The 17,051-nt window shown below is 42.7% G+C and overlaps 2 protein-coding genes across 3 annotated transcripts in view; one reads left to right on the top strand and one right to left on the bottom strand.

Moving 5' to 3' along the window:
• Positions 1–5,626, top strand: part of LOC133487570 (gap junction alpha-10 protein-like) — a 31,327-nt gene extending 25,701 nt beyond the window's left edge. The window contains exons 2-3 of the mRNA XM_061794336.1: positions 1,982–3,445; positions 4,376–5,626. Of these exons, the coding sequence (XP_061650320.1) occupies positions 2,021–3,445; positions 4,376–4,414 (1,464 nt within the window). The 5' untranslated portion in view covers positions 1,982–2,020 and the 3' untranslated portion in view covers positions 4,415–5,626. The remainder of the gene's footprint in view (positions 1–1,981; positions 3,446–4,375) is intronic.
• Positions 5,627–5,628: 2 nt separating this feature from the next.
• Positions 5,629–17,051, bottom strand: part of LOC133487569 (transcription regulator protein BACH2-like) — a 162,812-nt gene continuing 151,389 nt past the window's right edge. The window contains exon 5 of one of the 2 annotated variants that reach the window (XM_061794335.1): positions 5,629–16,042. In XM_061794335.1, the coding sequence (XP_061650319.1) occupies positions 15,623–16,042 (420 nt within the window). In that variant the 3' untranslated portion in view covers positions 5,629–15,622. The remainder of the gene's footprint in view (positions 16,043–17,051) is intronic. The other variant, XR_009791374.1, reaches the window with a different exon arrangement.

Genomic DNA, 17,051 nt, shown 5'->3' with positions numbered 1-17,051 from the left:
ATTAGAAAAAAATCCCCCCAAGTGCCGCGTCATCCCACCCACATTCACCCGCCAATATCCGGAATATGGAATATTCTGCTGCTGATTTAGCACCCTGTGTGAGCGTGAGGAGACGACGGGTGGCTTCTTTGCCCTGAACGGGGTGATCGAATATTTTACAGAGTTCGTTGGAAAAAGGAATCGAATGAGTGGAGTACCGGGGAGGAGTTTTGCCATAAAGAAGTGGACCATTTAGCTGCTTTTCCATGGAGGAGGTTAGTGACATAAGCTACTTTGGATTGTTCGGTGGGATAACTGTATGGTTGAAGGTTGAAAACGAGTGAGCAATTGTGTACAAACTGGCTACATGTACCGAGGTCCCCGGAGTAGGGCTTGGGCGGCGAGACATGAGGTTCTTTGTACAAGAGGCAGGGTGGCTCTGAGGCTGCGGGCTCGGACGGCGTACTTACAGGTGGAAGTTTGGATAGCATCGTTGAGGAAAGGAGGGATACTTGTTGTGTAAGGGAGTGTAGGGATTCCATGAGTTCTTGGAGTCTTTTCGTGTCTTCCTATGTGGGCTCCTTGGAGAGTGAGTGCGTTCATCAGTGCCTCTGGAGTTGCTGGGTCCATAATGGCCATTCTGTCACGTATGGGGAGTAGCTGGATCCAAGAGCAGTCGGAGGCAGATGTAAAATGATGAACAGTTTATTGAGGAAAGGAAATGGTGGTGGTCCTAGGTGGGTTGGCAGGCGGTGGTGAGGACAGGCGGCTGGCTGGGCAGGCAGGAATGACGTGGATCAGGAACACGGGGGAAAACACTGAGAACAAGGAGACACATGAGTCAAAAAAGGGAACGAGGAATAGAGTTGCTTACGTGAGGTAAATGGGCCGTGGTACCTCTGGAAGTGACTGCAATACTTTGGCGAGCATTTCCTGGAACAGGCAGGCTTATATACATGTGGTGATGAGGCTGATTGGAGACAGGTGATGAAAACAGAGAGGGGGGGGGGGGGGAGGGGAGAGAGAGAGGACGCAAAGCGCCCTCCAGGCTAATATAATGGAACTGCAGGGCAGTATATGACAGTCCCAACTTCATTGGAATTGGGATTGTATATACAGGTACACAATAACTTATAAAAAGATATTTATTCTATTTTACTGAGATGACATACCTAAATAGATTGTGCAACAGAAGCTTACAGATGACTATAGATTTGATTTTTCAGCTGGAAAATGCAATAGGGACAGGAGCCTGAATCCTTCCACAATTCCAATACAAATTTAAGAAACCAAAAATCACATCTATAGCCATCTGCAGACTTCTATATTTATTTAGATATTTATTTATTAATTCAAAAAGACAGGTTTTTAGGCAATACATTTTTTTTCGTTCGATCGTTGATTCAAAGTTTTACTTTTCAATGTATTTTAATCCTCTTGTTTCGAGCACACATAATGGTGGTTCTGTGAGTGAAAAAGTAAACACCTACAGAGGTCTGTCAACCAATCAGCATTCAGCAGCACAGCCCGCCCCATCAAATAGTTCCTGGTATCTCTAGGAAAATAATCCAGGGGGAATCTTCCGTTGCCTGGTAGTTTTTTTTCGGTGGGGACACAGGAGGAAGTCAACCGCCGAGGGTAGCTAGGGAAGTTCTTGCAAAGGTTCCTGCGGTGGGAAAACACCTAATGGCATTTCCATTCATTTCAATGGGGAAAGATGGTTTGAAATCCAAGTGTTTTGAGTTACAAATGTGGTCAAGGAACAAATTAAACTCGTATCTCAAGGCACCACTGTATTGAATTGCACATGTAGTTGATAGTTCTGGCTCTCTGTATCTCTAAAAGGCCTACACTGTATCCATGACTTTGGTTGCAATAGCAATGTGTTAAATGTTTGATAAGAGTGCTAAATGGTATGTGTAAGCATACCTCGACTGGCTGTTAGAGGTCACTGTGTACATGTATAAAGGTTTATCAAGATCTCTCTCCTTTGTCTTCTCAGCTTGAGAACATGTGGCAATAAAGTGGTGAGACCCTGACGATGGGTGACTGGAACCTGCTGGGCAGCATCCTGGAAGAGGTCCACATTCATTCGACCATCGTGGGCAAGATCTGGCTTACCATTCTCTTCATTTTTCGCATGTTGATCCTGGGGGCAGCTGCTGAGGATGTATGGGATGATGAGCAGTCAGCATTTGTGTGCAACACTGACCAACCGGGTTGCAAGGCAGTCTGCTATGATCGTGCCTTCCCCATCTCGCTCATTCGCTTCTGGGTCTTGCAGGTAATCTTCGTCTCTGCACCCTCACTAGTTTACATGGGCCATGCCCTCTACTGCATCCAAGCCCTGGAGAAGGAGCGGCATAGGAAACGGATACAGCTGAAGGAGGAGATGGATGAGGCAGAACTGGCATTGGATGAGCATAAACGACTAGAGAGGGAGCTGAGGAAGCTGGACGAACTGCGAAAGGTAAAAAAGGCACCTCTTCGAGGCTCCCTCTTGAGAACCTACATCATTCATATCTTTACACGCTCAGTAGTGGAGGTGTTTTTCATCCTTGGACAATACATTTTCTACGGTGTCCAAATTCAGCCACTGTATAAATGTGAGAGGATGCCTTGCCCCAACAGTGTAGACTGTTATATCTCTCGGCCAACAGAGAAGACCATCTTCATGGTTTTCATGATAGCCATTGCTGGTGTCTCACTTTTCCTCAACATTCTGGAAATATCCCACCTCGGCATCAGGAAAATAAAAAAGGCCCTCTTTGGACAGAGATACATGGAAGATGACAGTTTAATTTTCAAGTCAAAGAGGAAGGTATCATTGCCACATCATTGTGTGATGAGTCACGTGTCACCTTACAATGGACCTTTGAGTCAGACCTTCAAAGTAATACCAGAAGAAGATATGAAGCCTCCTCATTATCCTGGGCTCAAAACAAGCCATGAGTCTTCAAGGAACAACAGCATGGCTTATGTGGGGCACATTCAGACCAACTACATCTGCCCGCAACCCAGAATACCACGCCAATCGGACCAGAACTATATAATTTCCAAAACTCATCAAGGTCCAGAGGTACTCACAGCAATAGTGGACCACCATCTGGGTTTGGAATCTGTGGTGTCTAAAGCAGAAGGAAGTGTATCAAGCCCTCACAAGGATACCCATCAGAGAGAGCATATTGATGCCAGCCATTTAGAGGTTCTTCTGTGCGATAGCGCTAAAAGACCATCTTCTACCAACAAGCTTGAGGATGATCGCAGGGACTCAGTGGGAAGTGAGCTCCTTGTACCCAAACCTCGAAAAGCCAGCTTTATGTTCAGGCCACCATCTGAAAGTTTGTCATCAGTCAGTCGTTCAACAAGTTCTTCCTTACATTCCTCTGAAGAATCAGATGAACTGGGCTCGCTGCAGGGGGACACGCTCATGATGCCGCCTGCCACGGGGCGAAGAATGTCAATGGCAAGTAAAGATCACAAATCATATTAAGTGTCTAACCCAAATATTTAAAATATAAATGCCATGTATAATTATTATTATTTAGGGTTTTAAATAATATATGCTATATGAAAGACATTTGTAAATGGAATGTTTAACATTAAAAATACAGTAGCATAGTAGGGCCAAGTGTTCATCAAAACTTAAGGTTTTATTCCTAAAAGTATGTTTAATATTATTGTAGGCTCCTGTAACATCATGCACAGTTTGAAAATTAACACTGTGCTTAAACATAGGAATATAAAATTTTTTACTTAGAATTCAAATTTAACTAAAATGTGGTAGACAGAAAAGTTAAATGAAAAAACCTAAATGTTTAAAAACAAACGGCTCTTAAAGATTAAATGCCAATGTATTTAACTTAAATGTTCAATACAACTGAACTTATTATTTTACCATATAAATTCAATAGTGTTGCTAAATGTGATGAATTGACATTACAATGGGAGGCACGGTGGGCGACAGGTGAGCGCGTCAGCCTCACAGTTCTGAGGACCCGGGTTCCATCCCCGGCCCCGCCTGTGTGGAGTTTGCATGTTCTCCCCGTGCCTGTGTGGGTTTTCTCCGGGCATTCCAGTTTCCTCCCACTTCCCAAAAACATGCATTAATTGGGGACTCTAAAATTTGCCCGTAGGTGTGACTGTGAGTGCGAATGGTTGTTTATTTGTATGTGCCCCGCGATTGGCTGGCAACCAGTTCTGGGTGTACCCCGCCTCCTGCCCGATGATAGCTGGGATAGGCTCCAGCACGCCCGCGACCCTAGTGAGGAGAAGCGGCTCAGAAAATGGATGGATGGATGGATGGATGACATTACAATGTTTTTTCTTTTACAGATAGTGTTTACATGCTTTACAATGAGTCTATGCGTAATAACTGTCCTCTTTTCCTCCATAGAGTGTGTTTCTGGATATTTCATCTATCATGAAGAAGTAGAGACGGTCAACATCCTGACCCCAGAAATTGTGGTCCACATCTCACTAGCTGGGTATCAAAGATTGATCCGTCAACATTTATGTACGACGAGCAGTCAAAAAGTAATGTGCCCAATTTCATAACCGGATTTAATCATGGCTTTTATTTTTCAAAAATTTTCACAGTTTGTAGTTTGAACACTTGTTTGAAAGTTTATTTAAAGTTTTGTTTAAGCCTTTCCTCTTCCTGTCAGCCATTTTGGAAATGACATCATTGTTGGATGCCCGTCAGAAGCAGAGAGCTGCGATTGAATTTCTTTCTTTGGAAGTGGAACTGCCACAAAACATTTTCAAAATGTTGACAAAGCGTGAAAATGTTTAGGGTTATATCATTAATGATGACACATGATAGCGATGTTATCAATGGTGACTACGATCTTCCCAGCACTGTTGATGATCTGAAGATGGTCTGCTGCTCCTTTCTTTGTCACAGAGGTCACTCAAAGCAGGCTCTTGTTCTTCGCCTTGGATCCTGGATACCCCCTTTTTTACTGTGCTGTAGTCTAGTACACCTTCCCCATACATGTTTTGCAACCTTTTGAAAATGGTTAGTGGTGGTTCCCCTTCCAAAGCAAGACATTCAATCACAGCTCTCTGCTTCTGACAAGCATCCAACAGGCTTAAAAAACTTCTTTTTTAAAAAATAAATAAATAAATAAATAAAAAGTAAACATTCAAACAAGTATTTAAACGACAAACTGAACATTTCAGAAAATAACCCTCAATTATTAGTAGGTTAAAATCAATTGAGCTCATTACTTTTTGACTGCCCCTCGTACTACTCAAGTCGCCTTGGTCTCAAACCATACAACAGTCAGTTAGGTTGAGGCTGCACATTCGACATTTGTTAGTTTGGATAAGAAGCACCTTAAACTGCTTGTCTGTGGCCAAGAAGCAGGATTGTTTTTTTTTTTCGTGGGGACTCTTTCTCTGTTGGATTTTTGAACAAACAAACAACACATTGTGGATGATGAATCATATTCCTAAAAGGATTTTTGATTGCTTCTGTATAATTGACTTTCTTTTCTAAATGAGACTTACCTAAACCCTTACCCTTTGTAATTCTGTATAACCATTTACATACAGTGCTTTGATAATGATTTATTAATGCAAATGCTTTTTAATGGCTTTCAAATGGCATCGCTACAAGAAATCAAAATACACACTACACCATAATTATCATGCTTTTTGTTTTATTTCTCAACAAAATTTCCCTTGACAAAAAAGTTGGTTCGTCTTTAAAATGGTTTCATATAAAAAAAAATGTGACATGTTGCACATTTACAAAAAATATCTAAACTAAATGTGTCATTTGAACATTCAGAAGTACAAAAGCAAATCAATAATGCTGAATCTGCATACAACAGTCATGTTGTGGGTACTCAAAAAAGGACATGTAAAAATGTACCACCAAAATCTACAAATACAATAATGTTGGAACTGTAAAAAGTTAGAAACAACGCCACAGAAACTACGTCTATCATACAGTTCTTACCCACAAAAAGAGGTATGCTGAATTATCCAGGTAGATATGTTTTAAGTCAGTCCAACTGAGGTTTTCAGAAATCTCCAAAGCCACAATCCGAGAAATAAGCAAAGTTACAGCTGGAATGGCTCCAGATTCATGCCTATTGTAAACAAATCAGTTTAATAAGTACTTAATTTGTATTCCACCCTGGTTTGTAACCAGCAAGAGAAAGGCATGAGAAAGCGAACATTTGAATAGTGTAATAATTATTGTGTGTGGTGCATTCAGAGGTGTTGGAAACTTGAACATCCTTTGTTGAAAACTACAATGCTTATAAGCATTATGATCAGCAGTTCCCAGTAAAATATGTTCTATAGTCTAATATTACACTAATATTAATTTGGTACAGCACAGTATAAATAAAATACTGCAGTCTTTAAGTAATGAATCTCAAATTAATCCAAAATCAACATTTATTTTCAGGGCTTGTTTTAGAATACCGTATTTTCACGACCATAAGGCGCACCGCATTAGAAGGCGCAGTCTCAGTTACGGGGTCTATTTCTGTATTTAACACATACATAAGGCGCACCGTATTATTGGGTGCAGGCATGGTAAAACATACGGTTGCATGCATGCACGCGAAAACAATGTTTTTAAAAAGGCAGCGGGAGCAAAACTGAGTTCGGTTGTACTTTATTGAAGTATTTAACAATGTACTCATGTTATTTTTTGATCAATCCTCATCCACAAATCCATCAAAGTCCTCATGTTCTGTATCCGAAATGAACAGCTGGGCAAGTTCTCCATCAAACATGCCAGTTTCCCTCTCGTCATTGTCAGAGTCACTCTCGTTGCCATGCGGGTTCCTCAGAAATGATACCGGCTTTTATGAAAGCAGTGCACAAGCAGACACGTTAGCCCAAGCTTTCCACAATCAATTCACAAATTGTGGCGTAACTTGCCCGGTGCTGCCTCCTAGTCTTAGTAAAGCTGTGTTCGCCATCTGTCATCCATCACTCCCATGCTGCTCGCAACTTCACTTTGAACACCCTGTTTACACCGATGTCCAGCGGTTGGAGTTCCTACGTCAAGCCTCCCGGAATGATGGCTAGCTCCGAGTTATTGCCCTCAGTCAAATGGTGACTGTAGAGACGCTTCTCCCGGCTGTTCTTTGCTCATTAATCCATTGCTCGAGTTGGTCTTCCAACTCGGGCCACCTCGCCTTGTTTCCGCAGAAACTCATCTTTTTCTTCTTGACTTGGCGAAGCTCCTTTTCCTGCTTCCTCCACTTGCGAACCATGGATTCGTTGATCTTGAATTCTCTCCCGGATGCTCAATACCCATGTTCCTCCACGTAACTGATAGCTTGCAGTTTAAACTGTGCTTCGTAAGCGTGTCTCTTCGTAGGTGGCATTTTCGGGGGTCCTCAGCCAAGCCGATGCACATACCGGAACTATATACCTACTGGGGGCATGCCTTTAGCGTCCTCTTTCACGCGCACCCTTCCCCTTTTAACGTCCCCATGCTGTCCTCAGTCACGTCCGCCTTTCCTCTATATAAGCAGCGTGTCGGCAGGAAATGCTCCCAGTCAGTCAAGCGGAGCGCTCATCAAAGTCACACAACATTTACAGATTTTGGAACTCGGTGCACACATAAGGCGCGCCGCATTATAAGGCGCCCCGTCCATTTTAGAGAAAATTTAAGACTTTTAAGTGCGCTTTATGGTCGTGAAAATATGGTAACTAAACTCTTGGTACACCTCGTGCAATGGAACATTTATCGAAACACAATATGAACATTAATGCGCACAGAGGGCCATGCAAGTCGTGGTTTGTTATACAACTTACAGTAATGTTTACAATTTTGTCCCAGCAGAGTTACTATTTCCTGATAGTACAATTTGATTTAATAATATATTGAGAATAGATGGCAACACACGGGTCAGTTTTTTAGCAAACAGGAGAAAAACATAAACTTTACATCACGATGGTTCCTTCTCTATCAACACCTCTGATTGCATCATCAATTCACTGGTTTTCATTATAACAGTAAGGGAATAATATAATACCAAATTTAAAGCAGGCATTGAAACAATTCATGGCATTTTCAGAGTGCAGAAACAGTACAAGAATGTGAACCTTATTTACTTTAACTACAAACTTTTGATTCTTCATTTTGATTCAAGTGCTGTTTTTTTCATTTTCGTAAGGTCAGTAACAGCATATTTAAGTTATTTTTACATTGGTTTGGAGTAACATTTCAATTGTCGTCTATATGGAGAAACAAAATAATCAAAAAAGTCTAAATGAAAACAGTCATTCTGATCACGATTAAAGCTATCATAATGTTTTAGTTTTTGTGTAAAAATTTGTTACAGGTAATGTATACCTCATATATTAATCAATTATTTATCATCTTCAGGGTCATGGGCAAGAGGCGGGGTAAAATCTGGACAGATCACCAACTACTCCAATTGTAATTTAAAGGCGAGAAGCACAAGTACTTCATCTGGATTGACTGATTTGATAATTTATTTACCATTGAACAATTTTGTTCTCCATATTTACATAAGATATATACAATAGTTGTAGTTTCCCCTTTTCTGGTGGCCTCAGCTGAGGTAAACAAGTGCTTCACGAGTATGATGACACAATTTACAAGAAATAAAATTCTAACCTTCCAGGTTAACCTGGCCTTTATAGAAGGAAAATATAGCTGCACTTGTAAGACTTGTAATTGTTCTTACAAATTCATCAACATTTAGCTAATTTACGGTTTGTACAACAAAATGGTTTTCAATTTAACTTAATAATGGGGTCTTAGTAGTACCTTTACAAAACAAAAATAACACACAAAACATTAAAATTGTAAACATGCTCACTCGTCTTAAGAAAATATTACAACGTAAGTACAGGTGTGACAAGTAAATAAAGATGTGTAATTCCATGAAATTGTCAAATATAACCACTCTGAGAAAGTGGAAAAATTAATAAAGTTCACCTTTAAGAAAGAAAAGTACATGATATGATGCTGATTATTATCTACTCTGATAAACAATCCACAATTTCAAATAAGAAAACCATTAGCTTTACAGGGTCTTTCCGGGGATTTGGTAACAGTGAATTCTGTCTGTAAGATAAAGAGCTTTCTTTCTTAAAAAAGCTTTCATTTCGTCATTAACGACAACTGCTTCAATTATGGCATGAAACCTGAAACCATTCAATCTGGAGTAAACATGCTCCTCTGCATAGCTGTCCGGTCAGCAGCAAAGTGATGACTAAAGCAACAAAGCAGATGGCAGCAACACTCACCCTTGCCATGTGACTATTGACTTTTCACCATCAGATGAATTTGGGATTACCCTAAATCAAGAATGTACCACTGTGTTTGTCTTTAGTTTTGAACTTCACAAGATACATTATTTGGCATAAAGATACCTATGTTGCCATTAATACTTTTGTTTTGTGTCTCCATAAATGTACGATGTGTGAATTGGATAAGGTAAGCATCTGTCATCCAGATCCTGTTTCAGTTTGGCTGTTTGTGCAAAATCACAGAATACACAAATTGGATTGGTACAAACAAACAAAATTGTTAACCGAGATGACAATAACTTCAGATTTTAAAGCGTTTTGAGTTGTATTAAGCAGATCATGACATCTTTTTTGCATTTTTAAAGCATGTTATATCATAAAACTACTGTCCATCTCCAAAAGTATGGGGAAAGAGATTTAAGAATTTGAAGAAGTTGTGTTGCAGACATTTATGAAACATATTTGATATTTTCATCAATTGTCACATTACATGACTCCTATCCTTGATCTTATCAGACAAGTTTGAGAATACACAATCTTCTGCAACATTCGAACACCGAGGATCCAGGTACCTACCGCTCTATAAACTATACATTTCAAATATGATATGCCAGAATTAGGAAGAGGGTTGAATAATTTTGGACATGGAATGTTTTGTGAAAATATAAAATGATGAGGCGGCACGGTGGCCGACTAGTTAGAGCGTCAGCCTCACAGTTCTGAGGACCCGGGTTCAATCCCCGGCCCCGCCTGTGTGGAGTTTGCATGTTCTCCCCGTGCCTGCGTGGGTTTTCTCCGGGCACTCCGGTTTCCTCCCACATCCCAAAAACATGCATTAATTGGAGACTCTAAATTGCCCGTAGGCATGACTGTGAGTGCGAATGGTTGTTTGTTTCTATGTGCCCTGCGATTGGCTGGCAACCAGTTCTGGGTGTACCCCGCCTCCTGCCCGATGACAGCTGGGATAGGCTCCAGCACGCCCGCGACCCTAGTGAGGAGAAGCGGCTCAGAAAATGGATGGATGGATAAAATTATGAAAATTGTGATTTAAAAAGGAATATCTCCTCCTTGAGCCATCACCTTACCGTGGTGGAGGGGTTTGTGTGTCTCAATGATCCGAGGAGCTAAGTTATCTGGGGCTTCTCGCCCCTGGTAGGGTCACCCATGGCAAACAGGTCCTTGGTGAGGGACCAGACAAAGCAAGGCTCCAAAAACCCCTATGACAAACATACCCTCAGTGTGACATAGGTTTCCCTTGCCCGGATGTGGGTCACCGGGGCCCCCCTCTGGAGCCAGGCCTGGAGGTGCCATGGGGCTCGAAGGCAAGCACTGATGGCCATGGGGCCCAGCCGGGCACAGCCCGAAAGGGTAATGTGGGTCGCACGTCCTGTGGGCTCACTGGCTGGCCAAGCGGGATGCAGCTTTGGTGGTCGCTGAGGCAAAAACTCGGACGTGGGAAGAGTTCGGCGAGGCCATGGAGAACGATTTCCGGACAGCTTTGAGGAAATTCTGGTCCACCATCCGTCGTCTCAGGGGGAAGCAGTGCAGCATCAACACTGTGTATAGTGAGGATGAGGCACTGCTGACCTCGATTCGGGACGTTGTGAAGCGGTGGGGAGAATATCTCGAAGACCTCCACAATTCTATCGACACGCCTTCCCATGAGGAAGCAGAGTTTGGGGTCTCTGGGGCGGGCTCTCCTATATCTGGGGTTGAGGTCACCAAGGTTGTTACAAAGCTCCTCGGTGGTAAGGCCCCGGGGGTGGATGAGATTCGCCCGGAGTTCGTAAAGGGTCTGGATGTTGTGTGGCTGTCCTGGTTGAAATGGGGACAGTGCCTCTGGATTGGCAGACTGGGGTGGGGGTCCCCCTTCCGGAAGGGGTGTTCCAACTACAGGGGGATCACACTCCTCAGCCTCCCTGGTAAGGTCTATTCAGGGGTGCTGGAGTGGAGGGTCCGTCGGGAAGTCAAATCTCAGATTGAGAAGGAGCACTGTGGTTTTTGTCCTGGCCGTGGAACAGTGGACCAGGTCTACACCCTCGGCAGGGTCCTCAAGGGTGCATGGGAGTTCGCCAACCAGTCTACATGTGTTTTGTGGAATTGGAGAAGGCTTTCGACCATGTCCCTCGGGGAGTCCTTGGGTGGTGCTCCGGGAGTATGGGGTGCCGAACCCCCTGATACGGGCTGTTCGGTCCCTCTACGACCAGTGTCAGAGTTTGGTCCGCATTGCCGGCAGTAAGTCGGATTCGTTTCCGGTGAGGGATGGACTCCGCCAAGGCTGCCTTTTGTCACCGATTCTGTTCATAACTTTTATGGACAGCATTTCTAGGCGCAGCCAAGGCGTAGAGTCCGGTTTGGTGCTCTCAGTATTGCATCTCTGCTTTTTGCAGACGATGTGGTTCTGTTGGCTTCATCAAGCCGTGATCTCCAACTGTCACTGGAGCGGTTCGCAACCCAGTGTGAAATAGTTGGGATGAGAATCAGCACCTCCAAATCTGAGATCATGGTCCTTAATTGGAAAAGGATGGAGTGCCCTCTCTTGAGAGGAGATCCTGCCTCAAGTGGTGGAGTTCAAATATCTTGGGGTCTTGTTCACGAGTGCGGGAAGAATGGAACGGGAGATCGACAGGCGGATCGGTGCAGCGTCTGCAGTGATGCGGACTTTGTATCGGTCCGTTCTGGTGAAGGAGCTTAGCCGAAAGGCGAAGCTCTGTATTTACCAGTCGATCTACATTCCTACCCTCACCTATGGTCGCGACCTGTGGGTTGTGACCGAAAGAACAAGATCCCGGATACAAGCGGCCAAAATGAGCTTCCTCCGTAGGGTGTCCGGGCTCTCCCTTTGCGATAGGGTGAGAAGCTTGGTCATCCGGGAGGGGCTCAGAGTAGAGCCGCTGCTCCTCCGCAATGAGAGGAGCCAAATGAGGTGGCTCGGGCATCTGTTTAGGATGCTTTCTGGACGCCTCCCAGGTGAGGAGGAGAACCCGGGGACGACCCAGGACATGCTGGAGACTCTCTCAGCTTGCCTAGGAACGCCTCGGGATCCCCTCAGAAGAGCTGGACGAAGTGGCTGGGGAGAGGGAAGTCTGGGCTTCCCTGGTAAAGCTACTGCCCCCGCGACCCGACCTCAGATAAGTGGAAGAAAATGGATGGATGGAAAATGAATATATCTCAATACATCTCAAAGCCATTTGCCACTTTCATGTGTAATTTTCTGATCAAATAAAAATATATTTAACTCAAAATATGGCCAGCACATAACTAATTTTGGTCTTAATTGTATATCTTGTATTTTATTTTTGTTTGTTTGTTTGAGATTTACCAACTTGCTCCGCATAATTACATTTCGTTGTCCTGCAGTGCACAAAAGTAAATTCAGGTTGTTTTTGTTGTTTTAATCAAGGTTTTATCCTACAATACAATCACAATAATAAACATAATGTATTGTTAAAGTGTCAATCAGAATTGAGCATTATTACTTTTATATAGGCGGCACGGTGGCCAACTGGTTAGAGCGTCAGCCTCACAGTTCTGAGGAGCGGGGTTCAATCCCCGGTCCTGCCTGTGTGGAGTTTGCATGTTCTCCCCGTGCCTGTGTGGGTTTTCTCCGGGCACTCCGGTTTCCTCCCACATCCCAAAAACATGCATAAATTGGAGACTCTAAATTGCCCGTAGGTGTGACTGTGAGTGCGAATGGTTGTTTGTTTCTATGTGCCCTGCGATTGGCTGGCAACCAGTTCAGGGTGTACCCCGCCTCCTGCCCGATGACAGCTGGGATAGGCTCCAGCACGCCCGCGACCCTAGTGAGGAGAAGCGGCTCAGAAAATGGATGGATGGATGGATTACTTTTATATAGGCAGGAAACCTGCTAGACCTACTGCAATGGATTGATTGATGCAAGTGTATCTTGTGTTGTCGCCGGTGAGTAGAAATTCAATATTTTGTGGAGTGTATGCATTTGTTCAGTGCATTTATTTCATATTAGACATAGTGTATCTCACAAAAGGGATTCCACCCCAGACATTTTTGTAAAACTTTTATCTTTTCATGGGACAACACTGAAGCAATGACACTTCGCTGCAATATCAAGCACATTTTGAAGAGCAACAATTCTTTTTTTCCCCTTCTTACAACTTCAGAAAGTTCCGTGCCATGAGGTGCCATATTCAACTTCCAGTGACCACTATGAGAGTGTGAGAGCTAAAGCAGGAAATGTAATACAGCTGCTCCCTAGCCACACCTGAGACAGTGTAACACTAATGAGTCGCCTGGCACAAGGGAAGTAAAATGGTTAATTTGGTCAAATTTGGACATTTTCACTTAGGGGTGTACTCAATTTAATTTCCAATGGTTGAGGCATTATTGGCCCTGTGTTGAGTTATATTGAGGGGACAGTGTATTGTTATACAAGCTGTGCACTGATTACTTTTCTTTGTTGAAAAACATTATTTCTTCAGTGACGTCCCATTAAAAGTAATAATATATTTCCAAAAATGTGAGGAGTGTACTCACTTTTGTGAGCTCGTGAAAATGAATGACATTTTCAGGAATATGTCTGCATACTTCAGAGGATGGATTGTAGAAACTTGAATTAAGCTTGGCATGGTTCTTAATCGGTTTGGAGACCTAGTCTTTAGCTTAAGACTTGATTTAAGTGCCAAATCAAGTGCCAGATGGCGCTGATATTGAGCAAATGCTCAGTATTAGCGCCATTTGGCACTTGATCAGTGCCAAGTTTCACCTCTTGTAAGTGCTTGGCAGTGCTTCAACTTTGTGATCAAGTTATGTCTTCGCACAGATATGACAAAAAGAAAAAAAAAAAAAAATTGAAAGATCCATCATGTGGTACACAAAAAATGGTATTTGATATAGTAACATTGCATAATGAGAGTTCATTTCACCATTTCGTATAAGGTAAACAAATGTAGACCTTACCTTTGATTTAGACTTAAAGCCCTATGTCACTCAACAATTACAGCTAACTTGAGCGATACTGTGCCCTACAGGAAAATGATACACAATTTAATGTTAAGAATGAGTAGAAGGTTTGGGGAAGCTCATTTGAAAAAAAGAACAAAATATATATATAAACAAAAATAGTAATAGAATAGACATCCATTTGGTCTATTTGTTTTAGCTCATTGATGGTGGAAACAGTACCCTTATCCTTAACCTTACTGAACTCGAAATCACTCAAGGGCAAAACCCAAACATTTTTTAAGAACACTCATCATTAAGCCCTTCAGATCAGGATGCATAGTGAATACCAGTCATTATGGCAACAAATTTGGTTTGTGTGTTCAGAAATGCAAACTTGATTGCACGAAAAACAGATGTCCATCCACAGTACATATTAACTGGATGCACCCAGGATTGTGTTTGCTAAAGGCATAAAATTGCCGTGCAATTCATTTGAAGCATTATATATTTAAATACTGTAGATCAATTCAATCTCCATACATCCACCACATCCCGGATATAAACCAAAATGTGAAATGGAAAATAAATGGGACTAAGTATGATTTAGATGTTAACTGTTTCTTGGTTAACAAGTGAACACAATGACTGTGCACAGCGTTCAGTGGGATTTTGACAATGCTATTACTACTGTATTTCTTAAACAATAGGACCAACAAAAAGATATCTATTTCCACCATGCAGCACAGCACTGTCAGTTAGGCCTAATGTGGTATGGTACACAATGTTTTATGTATCTATTGTCGACAGAATAAGCTGTTACCAGTAGATTCTTACCAGATTTAGCACCCTTTTGTGAGGGTACCAACCACTGACATATACATAAAGAGTCTCTTTTCACAAAGTTAATTTTCTTGTAACAAACTGCCACTGCAACCAAAATGCTTTACGTCCTCCTCTTTTTACATTTGTTTGGGTTACACTGTTGTGTTGTCCACTATTTATGTGGCTTTGTAAATTCAGTTGAGGATCCTGAGCCCAACACAGATGCAGATGGCCAATAAATGACAAAAGGTAATTGTAGCTTCAATGTGTCCGCTAGGCTTAGCAGTTTGTTTTCTGCAATGAGTTTGCCAGATTTGCTGTAAAAATGCAGACAAAAGTAAAGTTCATGTTAAATGTTAAAAAAGGAATTGGGTGAACATTCTGAGAAATTCCTGAGTTTAACATCCCGCGATGGACGCAGGAGGGAGGGTAGCTGACAGGAAAAAAAAGTCAAGATGAGACAGACAATGAGACAGAAAGCTGCCAGTATTTTTTTTTTTTTTTACCAGTCCGGAAAATACCTGTGGAACACTATTGCTTAGAGGACAATTGCTCCCCATTACAAAACATATTTAAATATTACAGTTTAATATTTTAACGGACAGGTATGAATATGTCACCGAGAAACATCTACTACTGAACTTTAAGTACCGTCATGTCTCTTCTGTTCTTCTGTTGTGCATTTCTTGATCATTTCCTGACAGAAATCCACAGTTACAGTGGGACTGAATACTTCGTCTGTTGATTCCAACACGAGTGGGTTCCCCTGACCAGAGACCACCACCCCCAGCTGCCCATCCGTCAGCTCCCCTGCATTAGGACCGATCTCTGACAGACTTACAACTTTGTTTCCTTGAAGTGATTTTGTGTGGTATGAATCCTCATCAGCAAGTGGTGATGGCGGGTTCGATGTGAGGTCAATACTGGTGGAAATGGGAGGTGAATGGCTGTCCTGCTCGTCTCTGCAGACTTGATGGGAGAGGAAAGAGAGGTTCTGCCATATCTCAGACATACACATCTTCAGTTGGTTGCGCTCACTCAGCAGTTTTTCTTTCTCACGCACCTATGGAGGTACAATACAGTCAATGAGTTGGACATTGTCTGGAACCTCCAGGCTCAAAATTTGGCGCAATGAAAGATACTGCTTATTCAATTACATAAAATTGCCCTTTCAACGTTTAAATTACCTCCGCAGAAACGGTCATGGTTCATTTTCATACAATTTGAGCAATAACAGCTAAGACTTCCTTTTGAAAATCATTTAATGTTACTGGTATGAGTATTTGAATTATTGCAAGTTGTTATCCATCAAAAGGTCATAATTGCTTCTTCGAAAAACAATTATCCTAAAGTAATATTTTTTTAAGCTTTAATGCTAAAATGTTTTAAACATTATGTGTCTGAAATGAAGTTTCACAATTTGCCCAATTTTTTCTGAAGATGCTAATTACATTTTTGAATAGATCAGAATTTTCTCCTGGCGGCACGGTGGATGACTGGTTAGAGCGTCAGCCTCACAGTTCTGAGGACTGGGGTTCAATCCCCGGCCCCGCCTGTGTGGAGTTTGCATGTTCTCCCCGTGCCTGCGTGGGTTTTCTCCGGGCACTCCGGTTTCCTCCCACATCCCAGAAACATGCATAAATTGGAGACTCTAAATTGCCCGTAGGTGTGAATGTGAGTACGAATGGTTGTTTGTTTGTATGTGCCCTGCGATTGGCTGGCAACCAGTTCAGGGTGTACCCCGCCTCCTGCCCGATGATAGCTGTTATAGGCTACAGCACGCCCGCGACCCTAGTGAGGAGAAGCGGCTCAGAAAATGGATGGATGGATGGAGAATTTTCTCCTGAGTGCTTTGCCTTTTCCATAAAAAGTAACAAATGTATCAGCCGTGGCCCAATGGTGGGCAGCTGTGGCCGAATGGTTAAGATCATTGCCTGCCACCGTGGGGGACCTAGATTCAAGACCCCAACTGGAACATCCGCCAACATCCCCCGGACTCACAGCTGTGGTGTCCTTGAGCAAGACACTGATACCCCGAAATGCTCCCCGGGCGCTTCAGCTGCCCCCTGCTC

The sequence above is a fragment of the Phyllopteryx taeniolatus genome, chromosome 13 (assembly GCF_024500385.1).
Source record: "Phyllopteryx taeniolatus isolate TA_2022b chromosome 13, UOR_Ptae_1.2, whole genome shotgun sequence".
In the NCBI taxonomy this organism is placed as follows: domain Eukaryota; kingdom Metazoa; phylum Chordata; class Actinopteri; order Syngnathiformes; family Syngnathidae; genus Phyllopteryx; species Phyllopteryx taeniolatus.
This window is presented reverse-complemented; position numbering and strand designations above follow the sequence as displayed.